This window comes from Thermobia domestica, chromosome 1, assembly GCF_964235325.1.
Source record: "Thermobia domestica chromosome 1, izTheDome1.hap1.1, whole genome shotgun sequence".
Lineage (NCBI taxonomy): Eukaryota > Metazoa > Arthropoda > Insecta > Zygentoma > Lepismatidae > Thermobia > Thermobia domestica.
In genome coordinates, this window is record NC_137454.1 from 26,860,652 (window position 1) to 26,885,294 (window position 24,643).

At 34.6% G+C, this 24,643-nt stretch overlaps 1 protein-coding gene across 11 annotated transcripts in view; it reads left to right on the top strand.

Moving 5' to 3' along the window:
* pnut (septin 7-like protein pnut) overlaps positions 1 to 24,643 on the top strand; it is a 451,701-nt gene that overhangs the window by 364,623 nt on the left and 62,435 nt on the right. For 10 of the 11 annotated variants that reach the window (XM_081755644.1, XM_081755661.1, XM_081755586.1 and 7 more), the window contains 3 exons: positions 3,194 to 3,359; positions 10,122 to 10,163; positions 22,039 to 22,174. In XM_081755644.1, coding sequence (XP_081611770.1) covers positions 3,194 to 3,359; positions 10,122 to 10,163; positions 22,039 to 22,174 — 344 coding nt within the window. The remainder of the gene's footprint in view (positions 1 to 3,193; positions 3,360 to 10,121; positions 10,164 to 22,038; positions 22,175 to 24,643) is intronic. The other variant, XM_081755601.1, reaches the window with a different exon arrangement.

Below are 24,643 nucleotides of genomic sequence, written 5' to 3' on the forward strand. Positions count from 1 at the left end.
AGTGCGGATTTCTCTGTGCCTTTGTCAAATTTCCACCACAATTATATCATGAAGATTTTCCTTCTGTAGTAAACTTACACGCCATATCATGCATAAGACAAAGGCCGACTGCGTAATAGTATGGAGACAATAACAGTATTCTGATTACTTGCTTCTGTTAGTGCCTACTATCATTACCAGGTACTCGCAGTTCACCATTCTCTACACAGATGGCGCTAATGCTTAACACAGTTTGCCCAGAGAAACTCAACAATATTTTAATTCTATCTAATTATATATGCATTTTCTCCTACGGAAAACTGACTTCTATATTACTTTGTACAGTAGACTAAATTCTTTAGGTGAGCTACGGCTGAAAAACAGGTTAGAGAAGAATAATTCGATAGGTGGATTTTCATTTTATTTCTGTAATTAATGGTTACTTGTGTTCTGCGAGAATCATCTGATACTACGAACGTACTGAATATCGACAGCTCATCGGATATTTCGGTGCTTCTTCTTCAGTTAAAAGGAGAAAAATCTCTTCCATTAATAAACAAAAAGTACTTATCTCTGTATCATATTGAAAATTTTGAGTTTATATAATTTCGATCCTCATGGAAATCTTTGTCAGTAACAATTTTCCTAGTTACATTGTCTTCCTTGCTTAAACATTTTAATCTTATAATAAAGTGATCCTAGAAGATTTGAAGGAGACTGAATCGTTCAAAAAAACATTTATAGTTTTCACATTCCTCGTTCGAAATTAACGTAGCATCATTCAGGAAGTTTTGCAAAGACCGAAACAAAGGATAGTCTGATGGTGCCGGGTTTGGTCTAGACGGTGGATGCATTTAAACCATCCAGCCAAGTCCTCTCAAGTTCTGATGGGTCGTTAAATACCCTATTTACTCGCATAATAGTCGCACTTTTTGTACCAATTTTTTAATGCGAAAATCCAACTGTGACTATTACGCTAGGAAAGTTGTCACTCAATTATCGCAACAATGGGAACAATTTCGAATTTTGGTAGATACAGCAATGTGTCAACATAAAAAGTAAATTATAGCCTACATCCAGTAAAATATTAAAACTTGTAAAAAAAAATAAACTCGTAACTTACCCATTCGTGGGAGATAAAAATATCTTCTTGGCATTGGCACAAAAGAACGATATATTTACATAAATTGGAAACACATGAATAACAACTATGTAACACCACAAAGAAGAAACACATACACACAAGAAGTGTCAGAGCTGTCCATACATGCGAAAGGCACTATTCACTCTCAACTGAAGTTTCACTTTCTGTCATATCTGCGTGTGACGTATCTGGTAACTGTTCCACAGAACATCATCTTCACTTCCGTCCAAAGCTTTGGATATGATGGTCTTTTTGAAGCTTTTTAATACGCTGTTAGATGTTATCAGAAGACTAACTTTGTACTCTCCTCTTGCATAAAAGTTCTTTCGCAAGATAAGCAATTTCGAAGAAAGTCGCATTCACGAAGACAAAAATCCCGTAGACTGCGACTTTTATGCGGGGAAAGTTTTCTGGCAATTGTTTTTACTTCAAACTTAAGGTGTGACTGCGAGGGCGACTGTTACGAGAGTAAACACGGTATAAGTACAGTCGGGTGTTGTCAGCATGGTATATGATACCCTTTCTGTTGACTAGTTCCGGCCGTTTCTCTAGAATTGCTACGTCCACTCACGCTAATTGCCAACAGTACAGGTTTGAGACTGTCGTTCTGGCCAATAGCAGCAACTCCTGATGCATGATGCCTTTTCAGTGCCACCAAACGCACAGCATAACTTTCCTGGGCGTTAGTGATGGCCTTGCCACAGACTGGAATTTCTCGTTTCGACCGTTATCTTCGCACATTGCGATCGTAAGTTATCCAGTTTTCATCACTCGTGATCAACTGCTTCAGAAATGGCTCGAGTCATTACGTTTTAGTAGAGATTCTCAGATGGCATTAGGTCGTGTGCCACCCAAACATCGAGCTTCTTTTTGTTGACATCTTTCTTCGTTATGATGTTTAGATCATTGACGATGCCATGACTGCTTATGTGCCTGTTTTGCTTGACATATGCTAGAATATCATCCATGTTTGCTGAGATTGTTCATCCACTGCTATGAGCATCTTGGACATCGAAGTTTCCAGAACGAAAGCAACTGAACAATCTTTTGGCCGTTGCATTTGATAACGTATCTGACCCATGAACAGCACAAATTTATTCACAGGCTTGTGCAGCATTTGCGCCTTTATCGAAATAAAATTGTAAAATGTGAAGCAGTTTTGTGAAAAATTCACTCATTTTTACGGCGCAATACCTTACAATCTGATTCTAAAAATTCCATTTTTTTCCCCCTCACATCCACGAACTTCCAACTGTCTGCTGTCAAATAACGGTAGACCTGATCCGCTGTAATTCACATACCCTAAGATTTGAGACACTAACGCCATCTCGTGCGCAAAAGGCTCAATACGTTTTAGATGATTTTATATTGATCATCCATTTTATTGCATTCAAAAACATGTAAGGCATGGTAGTAATAATATTCAATACTTAAGCGTCAGGAAGACAAAAAGAATAATAAAATCAAACTCACTTCCAATGAAACCTTTCAAAAGTTCACGAAAAACGTCTATACGCACTTAAAATGGAACGCATATCAAAATATCTTAGGAATACCTCACGAAATTATTAGAAGAAGGTATTATTGAAGTGACTGCACATTTGTTTTATTTATTTCTTTTATTTATTTTTAAGAAAAAAGAAGCATTAAATCGTGTTTCATACCTTCTAGATAATATTTGGTATCCATTGCTGGACAATTTTGTTTAGTTTTCCCACAATCGTTACAAATATTGTTTTTTCATTACTTCGAACATTGCTTTGATAACCACTGTTGCGTGCAACAAGTAAGATTGTGCATGGACCATTTCATCAACATGAGTCTACCATTAACTTCTATTGCAGATTGTGTTAATTTTATTACTCGTTCTTCCCGTTTTCCTTTTCTTTCTTGTCCTTTGTTCTTCTAAAAGATTGCTCACATCATGAACTGAAAATGTTTTTCGTGAATATTTGGAAAGTATCGATATGAGTTACTTTTTGTGATTAACAACCTTCTTTCTGCGTAACAATATCAGTAATCCTGAATGAATCTCTTTTAATATTAACTAAAAATTATTTTTACTTTCAGTGGAGAATTTGGAGCACTGCGACTTCATTGCATTACGCAATATGTTGATACGTACTCATCTTCAAGACCTCAAGGATGTTACCAACAATGTTCATTATGAAAACTACCGCTGTCGGAAATTGGCTGGTTTAGGAGCAGATGGGAAACCTACCAGAATGTCAAATAAGTAAGTAATCGTCTTACATGTTTCGTGGAGTGAGCATGTTCTCTTCCATGCAACCATGACATTTCAAAATTGTTAATTTACCATGAAATATCTCTTCAAATTATCAGTTTTCTTTCTACTTCACGTTGGATCCAGAATAACATTTTAGGAAAGGCTATCTCAGGTGTAAGTGTTATTGGAACATCATTCTTCTTAAGTCGATTGTCGTTATAGATTTTGTTCATAATATAAATTCTTAAGGTTAAAATATATATGCAGTTACTTTAGTGATTCTCTCAATTGGAAGCTATATTGATGCTATATATTCTCATACGGTTTCTTGCAAATATCAGGGTAATCACGCAGAAAATTAAGTGTAACGCAGCAACAAAGGTGGATATCACAAAAGCATAAAACTGGCATATTCGCGATGTACATAAGCAATCCATAACCATTTTTTGGAATACTTTCTACCACATCAGCGTGTCTGAGAAAAGGTTGTGAAATTCTTACAACCAAAAATATATTTACACACTGTGCATATTATTTTGTCAGGAACTTTGGAATGATTCTACAGGTTTTAACTCAGTTTTCTTTGATATAAAGACAATTGTTTGTACAGTATTGAAAATTATATTCTGTTGACAAAATGAACATGTAAAAGATATATCCTATTTTTGCTGGTAAACGTGCATGGTGTATGTAATATAATAGTTCTACATTTTCGTATTTTGTACTTTTTTTTGCCATTTCTTTAATTTTCTCCATTTATCAATGATATTCGTGGGAAGCAGCCTAAAAAGAATGTATGTCCAGCTTATAAATTTAATAAATGAAATTATTATAATTTTAAAATTAAACATGATAGAGTAAAAAATCTTTGTGGTACGTTGAATAGAAGCTCGTGCATTGTTACAGCATACTCGTGCAGCTTCGGTATGTGCACCCTGTAGTAGCATGATATTCTCCTCGTTCAGTTCTTTACAGGCGTGCTATGTCCTTGATAACATAAATTGCCATATGAAGAAGTCCAGGGCAGTAAAATTAGCTGAGCGTGGAGGTTAAACAATAGTTGGTGTACCTCTTCCCGTCCATCGTCTGGAGAACTGTTTACTTAAAATATCTTGCAGTAGGAAAAAATCCGCCGTATTAGAAAATGGTTCCTGACGAATACACTCTATAAAGATTCAGTACATTGAAGCATTTGACGCCAGTCACTGTCACATCAGTGAAAAAGAATTGGTTGATCACCTGTTTTTTCCGTAATTATCAGAACATACACGTAGATTTGGTGAGTCTCGTGGAAGTCCCCTGAAGGGTATGTGGATTTTTATCTCTCTTAAATGCCACAATACTGCTGGTTTCTTGTCCCGCTCACGCAAAATATTACTTCATTAGAAAAACACACTCTGCTCAGCAAATCCTAATTTTCTTCGACTCTGGTCAGAATTTCTTCGGTAAATATCTGCAGGGAAAGCTAAACTTCAGTTTTATTAAAAATATAAGCTGGACACACTATATTATAGCATCAATATAACCTTTATATTCTGAGATTTACTAAAGTGTACACATTTTAACATACAAATCCTCTGCGTTTCATAAATATGAATTTCGGAAGGTATCGATTTTGAAGTTTAGCTGGATGTTAAGTTTCTAGAGTCAATTGTAGGTTGAGACTGGCCATTTTTCTTTAAAAAATAGATGTATAAATGTGCACATTATTTTTAAATGATATTTCATAAGTAGTTTAGGTGCATATTATATCAGAAATGAGCAAAATAATTAGAATTAAAGAAACATATATCTAATCTTTATCATGACTCCCATTATCGAGGGTAAAACAGCAAGGAAAATTGTTTGATGAGAAAGTTAAATATAGATTCTATGAATACTTTAAGCACTCGTTTGAATATATTATTTCCATCAAACCACACGCCAAAAGTATTATTTTGTTTGGACGAAATAGTATCATTTTTGGTGTAGAGAATTGTTTTTAAATTTGTTCATAGAATCCTATATTTACCTTTAGTTTAAACGTTCTTTCCTTGTTCTTTTAACCATTTTAATGACTACAAGTAAGGTAGAAATTTCGCAAAATATTGTGGGAACTTCGTTTCACGAAATTGTAAGTATTTGTATTTTGTAAACTGTCATGCTTTCTGTTCACATCTTATATCTAGTTAAAAAAATTTTCTAAGATCAGGATTCTTGTAGAATTTAACGTAAACATAAATCATTGATTAATTGTTCGACAAAACGAACATCGTAGGAGACTAAAATTTGCCATCAAGACAACTATTAGAAACGGTTTATAAATTTATCCTATTACCTAAAGTTTTTTTTATATCTCAGAAACGTAGGGACATGATTATGTTTTCAGCATTTCTTCAAAATTAGATTATGTTAGTGTTCTCACATTTTACGTTGCTGGATACTTTTGTGGCAGCTTATTTGAAGTACGTTTATTATTCTTTGTGTGATCTATTTAATTCTTTTTATGCTTCTTATTTCTTTCAATAACCTGTTCTATTTAAGATGGAGAAGAAGAGATTTACATTCTTCCTTGCTGTTATATAATTTCATTGAAAATGAAATTCACAGTTTCTGCAGGAGCGAAAATTACAAAATAAAATAGTGAACAAGTATAAGGAATTCCAGAACGCACTGTGTTTCATTTGGAGATACTAAATCCTTCTCGTCTCTTAGGTTTTATAGATATATGGAAAATCAAATGTAGCTCTGTTTACAATCAGGAATGGAGCAGAAAAGCAGGATCTCTATTCCCTGTTCAATGTAAGCTCTAAACTCCGATAAACAAGAAAATTGTATCCTTCCACTTGTCACAAATATGATTGGCTAGTGATGTATCACTTCCACTTCTCACGGAACAAATTATACACGTGCATTTTAACAATACTGTCTCGTGCTGCCCATACGGCAGCAGCAGAAAGAAAGAAAAAACTCGAAAGATTAAAAAAATGATTTGAATTTCGCTGGTAAGCAATTGTTGAGAATGTCACTATCTTTTCCTTGTTGGTGTTTCACCACAATACTCGCGGAACCGGGATTCATGTGAGCCATCTTTCAGACTTAAAAGCGGAACATGCCTCCGCAGTTGATTGGCGCCATAATTACTGCGCATGCTTAGTGTTTATTTTTATTGTTTCATTATGCACACTCGATTGCAGTATTATTAGATAATCCGTATTATATTTTTGTCATTTATAATAATGTAGTAGTTTTATATGGAGATTCATAGTAAGAGGAATAATCAAATCATATGAACTATTTTGCGGAGGAGTACAAGCGTCGGTAAGCCGACAGCAAATCAGCGAGATTTAGTTTCACGTGGCTTTGTTTATCGCAGTTTAGAGCTTAGGCTGAACAGAGAATAGATGTGGAGGTTCATTAAGGTTAGAAACTGTATATGTGGGCATTCGAAATATATGTCCTTTTAAGCCCGTCACATATGAGGGATGATGTCCCCTGTCAGTAACAATCCGGGGAAGTGAAGAAGGAAGCCTGGGACCTTAGTGCTAGGTATCATCCAATTTGCCTAGTGTTAATGAGGAAAACTCAGGAAAAATCTCAATCAGGATGATTGGCCTGGAAAGGCTTTTACACCATTCCGATCGAGTGTTCCCACTGGGAATCATACTCGAGACCTCTTGCACCAAAGGGAAGAACGTTAGCGAATACGCTACGCGGAACCATGTGTGGAAGTTCAGGTGTTTTCGATTAGTTCTGTTTGTATGTTACTGATTCGGTAATGTAAAGCTGGTATATAATTTACTTAACTGAGGAAAAAGGAGAAAAATCTTTGTGTATAATCTATGTTCTTTAAATGAGCTCTTTTCTTTCTCAATACATGTAGATGATTTCAACTTAATTTTTGTTGTACTCTTCCTCAGTTCGAAACAGAGAAACTCTTCCTCAGTTCGGAATTATGATCGGAATTTCTTGAGTAATCAAATTAATAAAATTATTCTGAAAAATCGAATTAGTAAAGCTATTTAGAAAATTAAATTAACGAAGCTATTTTGAAAATCAGATTAATAAAGCTATTTAAAAAAACTAATAAAACTTTTTTACTATAATAATGTTGGAAAAAAACAAAAATCCGCTATACTCAAGATTGCATGAATGCGAAAACTACGGATAGAAAAAAAAAAAATATTTTCTGCGTCTTTCGGAAATCTAATAAGGGAATACGTAACCTCTAGTGAGACTGCCTGATTAAGAAATTCAAAAGTTGTAACAGAAGCACATTGAATGGTATTAATTAACTGCTTGTGTATACGGACAACATAGATTCGAAAGGGAATAATAGTCACTACAGGAGAACGTGAATATATTGCATGCGGCGTGTAAGAAAATCAATCAAGAACTTAATAGAAATAAAACAAAGCACCCTGACAAGTGAAACTGTATTTCAGGTAGCAACGAAAAAAATCACAATATCCAGGAGGTGAATTAACATATACAAGCTAAGTACAGGGTGTCTATCGGTCACGAAAGTCACGAAAAAGTCAGGAAATCAGAAAACGGTCACGAAATTTAGCTTTTGGGTCACGATTTTTTTTTAATGTACAAATGTAAGTACAGATTGGAAAATTTTGTTTTATAAAACGTCAAAATTCACCACCAAAAACGTCTATGGTCGGCCTTAGACGCAACCAAATCGCTAGCAAAGTACGTTTCTATCGCATGGATGAAAATTCGGCCTAATTTGCACCCAAATTTGCTCTTGAGAATGTAAGGAAATTGTGTGATTTGGTAAAGAAAAGTCACAAAAAAGTCACGAAATTTCATTTTGGAATTTTAGTAGACACCCTGTAAGTAGTAAGAAAGAAAAAAGGTGAAAACTTTTTACGGCAACTATTCAGTGTTTTCAAGTAAGATCAGTCGTCTGGAGTAATGGTCTTCTTAAAGAAATTACGTTATTTGTAACTAAGGATTTTCAGATCAGGCAATAAATTCAGAGAAAGGAAAGTTGCAATTAAGTTACAGAACGTATTATACTTTTTTGAAGAAAGAAAGAAAGAAATACAGGCAGTAACTCGTACATAATTGTTTTTAAGCTTTTTTGACCAGCTCTTAAGCTCCAAGAGTACTATACAAACACTGTCACAACTAGAATAATATATAAAATGAAGAACGGAGAAAAATAATTCCTTGATAGAAAATTATCACCGGAATTGGTTTCCGTTAAGGATTGTGTCAGTCAGTTTGTGAAAATTTCTAGAATTGTGTATTTTTCGCCGCTGATGCACTTCATTTCGCTACAGAACAACTATATTCTCAGTCCTTCAGAGAGATTTCACTATATGCGTACAAAAATCTTTTATCGTCACAACTGTTACAAACTACAAGTAAAACTCCATAGATGCGTAATTTTTGCTTCTGTGCTGTGTGGATGTGAAAGGTAGTTTCACACGTTTTCAGAAATTAAGTTTTGAGGAAAATAAGAGAGTTGATCTTAAATTGGATGAGCAAATGGCAGTACGGAGAAATTTGCATAGCTTTGAACTCGAAAATATAATCGAGCTTCCTCGTGCCTATATGGTTAGCGTACACGTCTTCGACGCAGGAGACCAGGGTTCGATTCCCGGCAAAAGCTCATTTGGTTCGGACCCCATGTTAAGCTCTTGGTTTACGTCTTATACATCCCCGCTGCTGAAAAAGACGTTGAACCTAAATCCAACCAACCAATTGACCTGTTCTTCGCACGGGAAGACTAGTTTCATTTTGGACATAAAAGGCAATGGAGGCTGAGTTTGAATTTAAACGGCATCGGAGGTGTCACTGTTCGTCTCAGCGACCTTGAAAACTATATAATAGACACTAAAGCCTGTGACAAACATCTTGGCATTTCAGCTAAACGAATAAAACACAAGCTCTGGCGCGACGTAGCCAAGTAGTAAAGGAGTGTGGCTATGGCTACGGAGAGAAACTACAGCGCGATCAGGTGACAGGGGATAAACGTGGGTGTGTACAATATAAACGTGGCAATACCGCTGGCCTTTTATTTGCTAGCAGCATTTAAAAGGAACTTGGAGCGCCGCCTTCAATACCAAGATGTTTGTCACGCCGTTTAATATCGGTCATGTTCGATCATTTTTATATACCGCCCCCCTTTACGAAGTTGTGGGGCTGAATTTAGATTTAAAGAGCATCGGAAGTGTAACTGTTCATCTCAGCGACCTCTAAAACTATGGATTTGACACTAGTAGCGGTCATTTTGAACATTTTAAATATTTCCTCCTCCCCTCCCCTAAGTTGTACCGTCAAAGTGAAATGATAAAGATCATCCCAGGCCCGAACCTCATTTATGTTGAAAATTTGATCGAGATCGGTCGGGCGGTCCAAGAGTTACTAAGTCACAAACATAGTCATTTTCAATTTTGAATATTTAGATCCACAATTAAGGCACGTGTAGCTCGCATAGATAATATACGTAGGCTGCATAAGACCTTAGTTGAAATGTTCGGTAAAAAAAGTCTTTAGAGGATCAAAAACAAGTACAATAACTACCCGCGATATACTGACATGGGCTGGAAACTGTATGTCATTATCGTTTGTTTTCGAAATAGAAATGTTGAGAAGGATTTAGTGAATGATTGTTAACCAGAGTTTCAGTTTTATTTGTATTCGTAGAAACTGTGGGTTTCATATATTAGATATCCATAACGAAGAATTAGGCATGTGCATGCAAAAATGGTTTTGACAGTTTGTTGTAGTAGGAATTTTAGTTGCAATAATAATGTCTGAATCCTCCTTTAGTTTATGCTCACAAGGAGTCATGAACAGCTTCATGACCGTGTGGTAAGTTGGCCAAAGCTTTTCCAATGTGGCTTGTAGATGCTATGTTTCTTCTGATTGCACTACTTTGTTTTCCCCTTCGAAAGACCATTTTTGTATGCCATGACTAAAGCTGGAGCGAAACTTGTAATGTATTATATATATATTTTATTTTCTGGAATAGTAATAACTTTTATCATCAGTGATTATATGTAAAAGAGATTGTAAATTGTGCATATGCAGGTTGATGTACTTATGTATAGTGTTTGATTGAAAGGTGAAGGAATTACTTTTTTAACATTAGGCAGCATGTATATTTTTCTACTTGAATTTTGTTTAAAATGTACAGTACATACAGTGTGGTGAAATTTTTGTTTAGTTTAAACCGGAAGGTCTCTGTGAAGGAAATATCTGGAGCTTAACTGTTTTATTAGAAAATTAAATGAGGGAAAACTTAGCATATTAACTCCCAATGCTTAACAGAGTTTAAATAACTAACTTAGCCATTTTTAAATATTTTCTCCATTGTGCATTTTTGCTCGTAGCCATTGCACCTAATTATAAATTAGAAGAATGGTAAGACATATACTTAAGTTCAATGTGGCGTGATGTCCTAGTAAGATTTAGAAGTGTGGTATCTGTTATATCTTAAATATATCACATTGTGCCTTGTATTTCTCATAATTTGCTTCAAGCAAACTTGAGCAGACATGCAGCAGATCGCCTTGAGGATACCGCACATAAAATCTGGAAACAAGGTAGCCACTAAGAATACCAGAAAGCTTGGTAACATACACGCTTAATATCTAGATCAATATTACGAGAAGTAATCTTTTCGAAAACTTCGTGACGCTTTTAGCATAAGTTAATCAGGGATACTTCCCCACCATATTTAAACAAATAAAACTAACACTAGTTCCCAGTTTTATAGATAAGCAAACTATTTTTAACAACAAGGGCTTCTGCTAAACAATAGGTTACAAACATATATTTAGAAAAAAAACATATCATGCGAGAGCTAGAATACTTACTAGGAACTCGATTATACTTCCAATAATTTTGCACTTATTCTGGAGTTAGTTATCCAAAAAAATTATTATTTCAATACTTTATACGTAATTTTGTTGACAAACTTATTTTTTGACGTTTTTGAATTCAATTATATCTCTAAGTACAGAAGTAAGCTTTCATACTTGCGGCTTAACACTTTACAGTGTTTTTTAATTCGTAGAAAATACTTGCTTAAGTAGTTTTCATTTTAGGGGCTTATCTGAAAACTACAGAGCTTGCTATAAAACTGAAAAAAAAGAAGAAATGTTATGCCCCTTATCTGTCTTACTGAACGTTAGTTCCACAAGGGACAGAGCCCGCTTCGCGTCTAGTAGTGTTAAGTTAAACAACAGACAGCAATTTATGAAAAAGGCAAGTAAATAAGATAAAAAGAAAACAAAACAAAACTCCAACTGTCACAAAAATAATTTAATCCGGAGTAACAGAAAGAAAAAATGTTTTTCTCTTGTGGATCTTTCAAAGTTAGATATGCTTCAAGATGGTTTTTGAGTTTGAAAAGATTTGAGAAACATTATTCTATGCTAGCATTTGCTCTGATAAATTTACTCTAGATTTTTAACTTTGTAATTAGTTCATTGTGTTAGTATTTCTAGGTTTCATTGAAATATGGCACATTTTTCACAATACTTTTTTCGGAGTACAAATGTTCTAGATATTTTCTTTTCTTAATCTACGGTTCGGAGACATTTTTCGTTCTTGTAGTGTAAATGATTCTAGAAGTTCCTGACATTATGAAAACTGATAGAGCATTTCGAAAATTTATTAGAAGAGTGTTTAGAATGTGATCAACATTGAAGTTCTGTTGAAACTTTATGTTTATTCAAAGCTTTCAGTGTAGCCTATTTCTCTCAAAACTATATATTTGATTTTACAAGCTTCGGTATATAATTAATTAAATATTAATATATAAGTATTTCTCAGATTATATGATATTCTGATATTAGTGAGACTTGAAAACTCACTGTGTATAGTAATGGAGAGGTCTTAATTTTTAGCTGAAATATTTCTACTCGGATAGAGCAGTGTATTACGAAACGAGCATCGATAGATGACCCGAACGATTGTACTTTTCAGTGATTTGTGAGTTCGAACCTTATCACGTGATGTAAAGTGTGTTGTAGAGATATGTCCTGAATGGATCGTTTCATGTTAAGACGATATTAGATTCTTTTGAATATTTCTCTTCTGAATTTTAATATTTGTTTCCCAAAGAAAGATTTTTTTTTTTTTTTACAGATGTAATAAAATTAAAAAAAAACGATCGAACTTCATTAGCTGACTAGTTATATTGAGTTGTCATTGTTAAAAAGGGAGGCTTCAATTTAATTGTCAGACATTCCCAGTCATTTAGTGAAATGTGGACTTAATTAGTTTAATTACCTTTTTAAAAGGCAAACATTTTATACAGAAAACAAACTTGAAAATTCAGAAGTGAAGTGAATTTGAATGTAATTTTAAAACACTGTAATGTAGTTTTTTTCCCTTGAGACTTCGTGGCTCGCGTGACGCTTTTGGTGCAGAAGTCAAAATTCAGTTTCTGGTCTGGGGGCAGGGTGGCTCAGTGGTAGAGCGGTTAACTCTGGTGCCACGATCCCCAGCCAGGTAAGTTTGTGGTGGGCAACGTTGTGTCTCGGGGTACTCCAGTTCCCTCTCACCAGTTCTTGCATCATGATTCACTTGTCTTAATCCTCATCTCTCTTAGCCTAACCGGTGTAATCATGGACGTTAAACTGAAAGATCTTTAGTTTCTACACATGCTTTTCAGCTGTAAATCCACGTCTCGTATAATTGCGAGGACCAGGTTGGTTTAAAGGGACAAGTTTCGCCGATAGATGTCACTAGTCTCCGTCTCTCTCTCTCATGTATTTTTTTTATTATTATTTTTTTTTTTATTTACCTCTCACGGAAATTCACAATTTCTCTTACAAATTTCAAACTACAGGCTGCAAACTTTTAGAGAAAGAACTTCATAACCTATCGAAGGCAACAATCCGTGCCAATTTTTTATTTAAAATTTTCTTCATTGTTAAAACAGTATATTATTAAGAATTTGGATATCCAATTTCAACAATTAACCCATTCCAACACTGAAGAAAATTCTAAATAAAAAATCGGCACGGATTGTTGCCTTCGATAGGTTATGAAGTTCATTCTCTTAAAGTTTGAAATCTGTAGGTTGAAATTTGTAAGAGAAATCTTGAATTTTCGTTAAAGGTAAAAAAAAAACATGAGAGAGATACGAAGTCTATAGTGACATCTATAGGCAAAACTTGTCCCTTTAAACCAACCTTAAACTGTAACTTACCTTATTTTCAGATGTCGTGGTCCCAGACTACTACATGCTATCACTGCTTAATTTTAGACGGGTAGGATCGCCACGTTATTCAACCTATTTATCTAAGAATACAGGGAAAATTTCTTTGAATAATAGAACAAATTGAAAAGAATCTTCTCTACATTTACCTAAGGAGTTCGGAATAAAGTGGTATTCGCGACCACTAAAAATCAAGCTGCGATGGCAAACAGAATACTTGAAGTAATGTAATGTACACTCATGTCCAAAATGATTGTCGCATATCTATAACTGTCTTCTTGTAAGAATATAATTTGATAATGATTTTGCTGGGTATTTTTAATACTGATACTATGTGTATAATCGGGAAATGTATATTTGTGGTAAATTTCGTAGGAAAAGTATTATAAATATGAAAATTAGAATGATTAAAACAAAATGTTTCCTAAATGTACAAGAAAGTTTTATTTTCGTTTTATTGTTCTTATTTACTGCACTTTTGATATGAAATTTGCCACATACATGCCTTTGCCGATTATACACCTACTAACATTATAAGAAATACCGGGAGAATTCGTTATCAAATTATATTCCTACAGCAACATATTTATAGACATGCGACAATAATTTTGGACATGAGTGTACGTTAAAAAGAAGAAAATACACAATCTCCGTAATAATATATATGGTTAATGATACTAATAGGTTCTTCTAGAATCATTTCCAAAATTTGAACATGTAACTTTTAGAATACGTGTTCAAAAACAGTAATATACAGAAATAGAAATACTGTATTTATGCTGGATGTGTAGCTGATAAGAATTGTAAGTTGAAATACTGCATAATGAGAGTAATCTGTAGACAATACAAATGCAAAATATAATTGTAAAAAGAACGTTTGCGCTATGATATAAATATATATATATTGTGTATATATTGTTTTCTTTTCCTTTTTTGTTTTTAGTGGTGATGAATTGACGTAAGTTTACTATGAATTGTGGTTTGAAGTGGATGCTTGTTGCTGTGAAGTGGTAGCTGCATGCTGTATCTTTTTTGCTTAATTTTATTTCTTACTCACAGGTTGGATTTTGAATTTAATATTTTAAGATTCTGTCTCTGGTATTTGCTTTTCTTTGTTCGTATATAGTAGTTTTTGTTCCTCACACACTTTATTTGGCAAGAGTCTCCGATTTTTTCGACCAACAGATATGCAATTCTGTCCGTACGAAATACGAGCGCGTCTCAGTAAATTCCTTGCCATTTTATTTTTAATATGACACAGTTAAATGTAAGATAATGGCAAGTTCTTTTTTTTTTTTTTCAATAAATAAGGAAATTTACTTAATAATTACACACACATTAAAACAGCAGCTTTTTAAATTAAATTCATATGTGCCTGTTTTGGGGCCATTTTAAACACCAACCATTATCTAATTCAGATAGCTATGTTTTACCTTGAAATGTCACTTCAAATCAACAAATCTAGAGACATAATAATATAAGTTTGCAATTTTTGAAGGCTGTTGCTCAGTTGTTTATTTTCAAAGCTCGGTTCAAGAGCATAGATGTATAAGAAAAAAAAAAGAAAGAAAAGATAATAAAAGAAATAGAACTAAGTATACATAGACTCAGTACTGTCGTACAGTTCTTCGATAGTTTAGCTTCTAAGAACAATTTTAGAAGCGTAGCTATAAAAATCGCAACTGGATAGTCGAATAAAGTTGGAATAGTTAAGTTTACTGAAATAAAATGTTCACAACTAAAAAGTTTTGAATCAGAAAAGTATCACTTTATGTATTTTTTTTTTAATAATTTGAATTTTAATCCCTGAAATGCGAAAAGACAGATATTTCTTTCCTTCAGTAACTAGTTTGTTTTAAATTTATTGAACAAGATTATGTTTCAAGGTTGCATTTGCGTGCAGCATAATATTTTGAAGTTAGTAGTATAAAACAAAAGCATTTGCAAATAAACAATATCACGAGAATGTTTATACCTTATAACACTAGACAAATGGGATAATTACATAATAGAAGATAGGTTACTTATATATATTAGGAAAAAATAAACATACATAATGAAGACTACTTTTTATTTAAACAACTGAAGTTGAAATATAGTTAACATAAATATGTATATCGAAGCCGCTTACTTCTGTATCATAATCGCAAGGTAAATTTTTCATGCCGATAGATCGAAAATCCTTTTATGTAATTTATTCAAAGATTTACTATAATTACAGGCAATTCGACATTTTGGTAACTAAGATAAAGAATTCAGTAATCAGTTCCGTATAAATGTAATCGTTCACTATCATGATCTGTCCGTTCAGTGGCGTCACTAAGAATGATTTTGGGGTTGGATCTCCGGCTGTATCGCTGGAACGAAAAGAGCTATTGTGAAGTGGACTGTAGACCCGGAAACAGCACTATCGAGATATCCGTTGATGTGAATGTCAACCTGTCACTGCCTTCTATAGGATTTTTTTTTACCGCTTTTCGAGGTTTTTATATAATATCTGCTTGGATATAAAATATCTTATTGGGATTCGTGTCAGCAAATATTGAGAACATTTATACAGTTCATTTGTTTTATAATAATTATGGAACTCCCTCGTGGTTGGTTATATGGTTAGCATAAGCCAAGTCGATACGGAGACCCGGATTCGATTCCCGGTGGGAGCTCTCATGTTCAGATCCCACAATTAGTTGTAGGTTTGCGTCTCATATGGTCTCGGTGCTGAACGGGACACTGAACTTCAAATCAACCAATGAACCAAATTATAACAATTACGATTTTAAATGCAGTTTCGAACATAATTATTGCAAGTACCTCCTTCGTAGTTTTGTGAATCTTTCGGTATATGAATCAAATTTTAAGTTAACAGTCCTTCCGATTGACGGTCAAGTACGCTTAATAAAAGTCAATAAAATGTGTGCAGACGTTAAGCATGAAATTGATGATGATAAAACACCCACTTACTTAAGATGCTCTTGAATGCAGATTTTTCACAAGAATACTGTCAAATTGGTAATACCGTATATACTGAGATTTCACTTCGTTTCAAAACTCAAAAGTTAAATTGAGATGAAAGGTCCCTCAAAACGAGCAATAAGCCAGTTCAAACAATTCACATAAAATAACATATCTCTTGGAAAAAAAAAAATCGGCAAAACTAATTGTTTTCGGCGGTTATTGGTCTCAGAAAGGTAATACACAAAAATAATATAGTGCCTCGAGATGTGATAACGAAAGTTCTTGTCTTTTAAGAGGACTCACAGCTTTATCCTCAAAGAAAAGAATATTAAATTTAAAATATTGAGTTATCCAAAAGCTCCAATGATAGGCATATTCGCGCAGATTTTACATTACTCAGTTGCATATAAAACCATTCAAATTCACTCCTAACCACCGTTAAGTGTAGTTTATTTTTGAAAAGTTTATACTATTAGATCATAACATAATAGTTTGAATACAAATTTCAAAACTATGAATAAAAGAACATTGTTCACTTCGTTTCATAGTACTTGGAACATTACAGAACCACATGGAAGATCTTGTGTTTTCGTGCGTTTTTAAAAAAGGCAAGTTTGTAGTCATTATTGAAATTTTTGCTTTCTGTACTTTGTGTGCTATGTATTGTATTTTTTACTTCGAATAGATGCAGTCACCAAGTTCTGAGCACTTTTAGCGTTCGGTGATTCATTCCTTTTTTATTTATTTATTTATTTTTTTTTTAATAATTATTTATTTATTATTAATATTATCATACCCTATAGACTGATATATACCATACATATATTTGATGCTCGTGGTTACTCAGTTCGATTCACATTGAGCGCAGAATTTTGTGTGTTGCCCAGATTCGTAGCTGTTTGAAATAAGAAGCATTAGAAAGCCAGAAATAACGGCAATAGAAACCCCATCTATTTATCATACATTATCAACTGAAGAGCTGTCTTTTTTCTCGTGTGTTATAACACCAAGGAGTTGTCTAGTTTTGAGTTTATTATTGAAGCAGCATAGTGCAGTGCAATACAATTCTAGTTTCATACGATTAATTAAAAAAAAAAAAAAAAAAAAAAACTTTTGTACGGAAATTGTCTTTTACATGCGAACGTACCTTTTATGTTCTTTTGACACAACTTTCATATATTTCACTTTTGGCGCGGGAGACCAGGATTCGATTCCAAGAGAGAACTCGTATAGTTCGGATTCTACGTTAAGCTGTAGGTTCACGTCTCATATAGCATTGCTGCTGAAAGAGTCGCTAAACACTAATCCATCCACACCCGTATAGTTCGATGTAGTGATCATTTCTTGTGATTATAGTTTGGGAAACATTTTGGTAGATGCTAATGTAGATTGTTCTGATCAAAATGTTTCACATAAACATGTGCCTCAATCCCCAACAGATTCAGTGCAGTTGTTCGAAATTGATACATGAAAGGTCATTATTATGAGATTTATTAGATAACCATAATTGCAAAGGTAAACGTATTAATTATTGTATCGTACCAGCTTGAATCGTCATTCTTCATCACAAAACAACAACAACAACAAAAAGTTAAAACGTTCGTGCAGGGTATCCGAATAATATGTATGAATAAGAAAATTAATGCTAATAGTAATAATGATAAAATAATCAAATTCGTATCCCTGAAAACTAAACTAAATTTTACGATCAACAACAGTAAAGTCTCAACATTACTTCAGCTTGTGTGTGTCTCGATACACTCAGGTGAGCAATATGTTGTTATCTACGGAGAGTCGGCAAATTGAGTTCTACTTTTGGTAGTGAATTCAGGTCCCACTTTACCATGCAGAGATCTAGGTAGGAAGTACTAAACCATCATTCTATTGTGAGGTTGCGTAGAAATTTCCTAAACTCGTTGTGTTGATAATGGAGGGCAGTGGTAAGAAACCAGTGAATGCGTAGATGGGGAAGCCTATAGAATCAATTCCATTGAAAACTTGGAAGTATTGACTGTCTTAGTAAAAGCGTGTTTGCTTCTGAAATGATATTTAGCGTTGATTGTAATAAACCATTTCCTGGAACGTATAGCAGTCACCTATCCGCTCTAGTACAATCCATACAACGATAAAATGAATTGGCATAATTGTAGGATATGAAGTATTGAGAATCTAGCAAAGCTTTCCTCTTTGGTATTAGAATAAACGAGGCAGCGCTTTAAAAAAAAAAATCATGTTCATCAACTTGCGATGATGTCATACTTGCATAATTGGACTCTCTTTCATTGAAGAGGCTGCAGTCACGTGAGTCCGTCTCCTTTAGTCTAAAGGGCATAATTGTAAAACGTCAAACTTGAAATCCTCAATCTAGTTCATTGGGGAATCATTTAAACTGCATTGGTGTTTACGGCTTTTTGGATCGAAAGATCCAATATATTTCAATCAAAAATCTTCTTGTAGGACTTACATCTGGAGAACTACATATAGTGTAGCCAAACCCAAACTATCACTTAACTACGTATGATGTGCTTATTCCGTAGAAAATACGAAAACTCGATTTAGGGACAATTCAGAAATTTTGTGGGCCCTGATTCAATATATTTCAACAAAAAATTGTCTTGTAGGCCTTATATCAGAGAATTCATATAGTGTAGCCAAACCTTATATCTGAGAATACATATAGTGTAGCCAAACCCAAACTATCAGTTAAACTCAATAAAATGTGCTTATTCCATAAAAAATACGAAAACTGAATTTAGGGGCTTGGGGTCCCTGGTTCGATCCTACTCGCGCCGTGTGAACTTTGTGGTGGACAAATACCATGCTCGTGGGTTTCCTCGGGGTTCTCCCGTTTCCTCCCATTTTCTTCATTCCACCATTTCACTCATTTCTCATTATCACCGTCTCCCTTAGACTAACCGGCATAACCGTGGGACGTTAAAGATTTCATTTCATTTTCATTTTCGATTTAGGGGCCGTTCAAATTTTTTTGTGGTCTCTGATCCAAAAACTAGTTATTGGCCAAGATCGCAGTCGTTTGATCAATTTTTAATTTTCCTAAAATTCTTGTTTTCTCTTCGAATCTGGAATATTGGCACATTCCTTTCCTCGTGACATAGTAATGTGTAGTTCATTTAAAACGTAATTTGTCTAGAAACAGTATTTACATGTTGTTGGTTACAGGAAAAACCGTGAGGCATTTCTGTATGTTGTAAATACTTTTAAATACACTAACGTAAGTGATATACGCTAACGTAAAACAGGACAACGTTGTTAAAGTAAATTAAAAGGTTTTAGTGTACCATTGTAGCTTGTGTTGCAAACTGAGTCAGTTTACTTAGTTGTTCTATGCACCTCGTATAATGGAAAATGTATTTGTGTGTATGGCTAGGTTTATTTATGCCAACGACTTTGATGATTGTGATTGCAAGGATTGATGATTGTAAAGAAAGGTGCACCATCAAGAAATGCTGAGTAGTGGATTAACGTTATAGATTTTAGTCAGTGAAGTGTTTCAGATGTGATTAATATCAAGTACTCCCAGACACCGTAAATTGCCTCAGTGAAGCACGTAAAGTTAGTCATTCTTAAAATATTATGATTTAGTAACACGTATTATGAAAGTTTGAATTATGCATAAAATTTACTCAAAAGGACGAAAATTATTCCTTTACCAGTTTGTGAAAAGATCTAAACTGACGATGATTAGTTTCCGATATGTTCATCGCCACCGAAGCAAATTTCAAAATTGCATATATTTTTGTTTTAAATTTGTTTATTTCTGTCAGCTCAAAAATCTGCCAAGAAGATCTAAGGGAAGGCCTAACCTGAAAATTTGTTACATGTGGGTACTTTCTATATGTAATTAGAGTAACTAGTTGTGCCCGAGACGTCGACCTTCTGTAGACGTTAAAATTGTAGACGTTCTGTAGACCTTCTGTATAGGTTAAAATTATGCTTTCTTTTCCTGGGTTCGAATTTACTGTGGGGACACTCAGTCAACAACGTGTAAAAGCTTTCTCAGACCAGTCATCCTGAGTGATGTTTTCCTGGGTTTTTCCTCATTTATGCCAGGCAAATGCCGGGATGTTACCTAACATTCAGTTCCCAGACCGAATCTTTACAATTACAATTAAGGAGTATTGCGAAATGCAGTGGAAAAATGTTCGTAGATCTTGCTGCTTACAGCTGAGAAAAATGCATGATTCTATCAGGACGTCGTAACGTTCTCATAACCAGTGGATGTTTCTAAGCAATCATTGATTTTCGTGATGATACACTGTACTTCATTTCCGAACAATATTTAGCTTAACGTTTTAGGTTAAAAATTCTTGTGTGCGAAATTACTATGATCAGTTATTCCAAGTAGATTAATCGTTTGATTCGTAGTTACATTCTCTGTTAGTAACATGGCTGTATAGGAAGAGACCTGCAAAAGTGCAATCTGAATCACACTAATGCATCTGATTCTGTCCCACTGGAGATCAAACCCAGAACTTCATGTAATAAAGCCACGCGCTCTAACCATAACACTAGGAAGAGAACTAAATTACAGATGTGTGTATTCAGGAATGGCGGAAAGAATTTGCCAGATTGTCGGCCATAACTTAGATTAGTGGTTGTATGACTTCTGAAATGCATCAATGAAAGAAAATAGGTAATGAGAATTGGCTGCTACCATCATCTTCTAAGATAGCCAACCACATTTGACTCTAAGACAGTTTTAAACAAATTTTACTATTGTGAAGACAGTATTGCAGTCAAGTTGCCAAATTTCATCATAGATAATGGTCAAGTAAAACTTCGGTGCTATCGGCTGTTTAGATCTGTGTGTTCGCTGAGGCAGTGCAGTGCCCTTGATGCGACAAGTTGGGTTTAATTCCAGTATAGTTTTCTCAATAGCCACATAAAAAAATTAAAAACTAAGACGACGAAGAAGATTGAACCAATATAGTGAGAAAATAAACAATTCTTACATTGTACATTATTGTTCGTATTGTATTTATTATGCATTTTTTTCTTTTTTCAAATACGGGCTCTTCACACCCAAGAAGTTATGTAATTAAATGATATTTTTGATATATATACATATTTCGCCACTGATCATGTTATATTAACTATAAGTACTAGGACAAAATTTCCTACTGGTCAGTCATTCTAGTGCCCTATGTTTTTGCATTGAAAAAAGAAATACAAATTGTACAGATTTTGATGCGAATAATTTAAAGACATCTCACCATAGTACTAGATTCAAGAAGTTGTTCTTTCATATGCTAGTTTTGTGTTAAATGTAAGTATTACTTGTGTATTGTCTTTAGAATCACGGACTTAGTCTAGATTTTGGTGAAACATTTGTAGTACAACGTGTTGTGTATATTGTGTACATAACTAATAATGAACAGCTTTAATTTTCCAACTAACACTGTGTAGAACAGAAAGAAAAGCAAATACCTAGTCACCGTAGCTTTTGTCTACTGAGCTTGTATTAACATAATATATAAACAACTCTGTGGCGATGCTTCTTTTTCTGGCTAAAAAATTAAGGCTTAGCGCTTTTGCTAGGAACCCGTTGGCTCAGATGGAGGAGGAGAAGCGAGACCACGAGGCCAAAATGAAGAAGATGGAGGCTGAAATGGAACAGGTGTTCGAGATGAAAGTCCGAGAAAAGAAGCAGAAACTTAAGGATTCTGAATCAGATGTAAGTATTTAACTTTGTGGTTAACACGTTGAATCGTTATTATTGTTTAATTTTCTCTGTTTGAAATCTCTAATAGCTTTCAATATTCCATGATTTTTCTTTATCAAAAGTATTTGTTTGCCTATTTTAAATGGTCTCCTCAGTAAGGAACCGTTACCCCTTACCTCCACGACCAATTCAAGAAAATATTTTTAAATGTTAAATGTTGTTTATTTTTAAATTGAAACAAAGAGCAGAGAGTAAGCAGACATTTAACATTACTCCCTTCCTACTCAGGATTTTTGCTTGTGGTGGACAAACACCGTGCTCGTGGGTTTTCTCAGGGTTCTCCCGTTTCCTCCCACTTCCTTCATTCCACCATTTCACTCATCTCTCATCATCACTGTCTCCTTTGGCCTAACCGACATAATCGTGGGACGTAAAACTTAAAGATTTCATTTCATTTTCAGGATTATTGCATATCTGAAGACTCAAAATTAATTTGTTTGCATGTATGTATGTGTGTTTATGTTGTATTTCGACCGTAAACGTGGGGAGAGAATGTTAAATATATACAGGATCATTCAAAGTAGGAACTTCCTTTGTCCACACACATCGTTGCACAATCCAGTAACGCATGGAATAGCTTCTGGAAGTTCTTCACTGTAATGATGTTCAAGGTCCTCGTCACTGTTTTCTGAATGGTGGAAAGATCGTCAAAAAGCCAGTGGTGTTTCTAGTTTTGAAAAGGGAGGGGGGGAGTAATCACAGGGGACAAGTCAGGGTACAGATGCATGGTTTCTCAGGGTTACCATGCATGGTATGGTAACACATAAACACTTTTGTGGACCTAAACCTCACGAACAAACCATTTTCACTCCTCTGTTAAGGAATGAGACACGAAACGTTCCAGTTTCCGTGTTTTTAAATCATCGTTTATTATTTAAGGTTAGTTTAAAGGGACAAGTTTTGCCGATAGATGGCACTACAGTTTTCGTATCTCTCACATGTATTTTTTACCATTCACAAAAAATCACTATTTCTCTTACAAATTTCAACCTATAGACTTCAAACTTTTAGAAAGGGAACTTCATAATCTATCGAAGGCAATAATCCGTGCCGATTTTTTATTTAGAATTTTCTTCATTCTTGAAATGGCTTGATTGTTGAAATGGATACCCAAACCTTTAACAATGAAACTGTTTCAACAATGAAGAAAATTCTAAATAAAAAAAATCGGCACGGATCGTTCACTGTAATAGGTTATGAAATTCCTTCTCTAAAAATTTGAAGTCTCTAGGTTGAAATTTGTAAGAGAAATTGTAAATTTTCGTGAAAGGTAAAAAATACATGGGAGAGATACGAAAACTGTAGTGCCATCTATCGGCAAAACTTGTCCCTTTACACTAACCTTAATGCACAATCTTCTAATCTCCCCCCCCCCCTTTACACACACACACGCTCACTTCCCTTCTTCTTCATGAGATCTGATGTTATCCTGAGACACGCATTTCAGTCGTTCAAAATGATATCCGGAATTTTGTCAATCATATCAGTTGTTCTGAAAGACCAGCTTAGATCTGGATGCCCATCATCATTCACAGATTTCCTATCGGCTCTGAATGTCGCATGATATTGAAAAATATGACAAGAAAAAGATAACTATCCTCATAAACCTTTTTTGACATCACATATGTTTCTGTTGGAGTTTTTCGTAAGCATAAAAAACTTTTCTCTATTTGTTGAAGTAGTGACTAAATATCACAAGTCTATATACCAGGGAAGCAAGAGAGTTCGTGCGCTTTTATACTACGAAAGAAAACTGTCAATTACAAAGTTTTAACGGCTATTTATTCGGCAAAATAGCCTCCATTTGCTTCTACAACCTTCTCCCAGCGCTCAACAAGCTTGTAAATGCCAGTTTTGTAGAATATTTGTTCCCGAGACTCGAAAAACTCAATAATTGCATTTTTGACATCTTGTTCAGTCTTGAACTGCCTGCCACGCATAAAGTTGTCCATGGCCAAGAATAAATGGTAATCCGAAGGGGCGACATCTGGGAAGTAGGGAAGATGAGGTAGAAGCTCCCAACCAAGTTCTGAGATTACCTCCAGCGTCTGTTTTGCAGTGTGAAGGCGCACGTTGTCCTGGTGATAGAGCACACCTCTTCTGTTCACTAGTGCTGGCTGTTTCTGTGTCAGCTTGGTGGCTACCGTTCTCAGTTGTGATGATTACACATCTTTGGTAATTGTCTTACCACGTTCCAAGAATTCGTAGTGCACGATACCGTTTGTAGCCCACCAAACACAGAGCAAAACCTTGCGTTGATGGATGTTCGGTTTTGCAGTCAAAGGCTTCGGATCATTCGATGATAGCCAATGGTATGATCGTTTTTTTATTGTCATACATGATCCACTTCTCGTCACAAGTTAATATACGGTCCAGAATTGGACAGATTTTGTGTCTCGTCAACAAAGATGAACAGATATT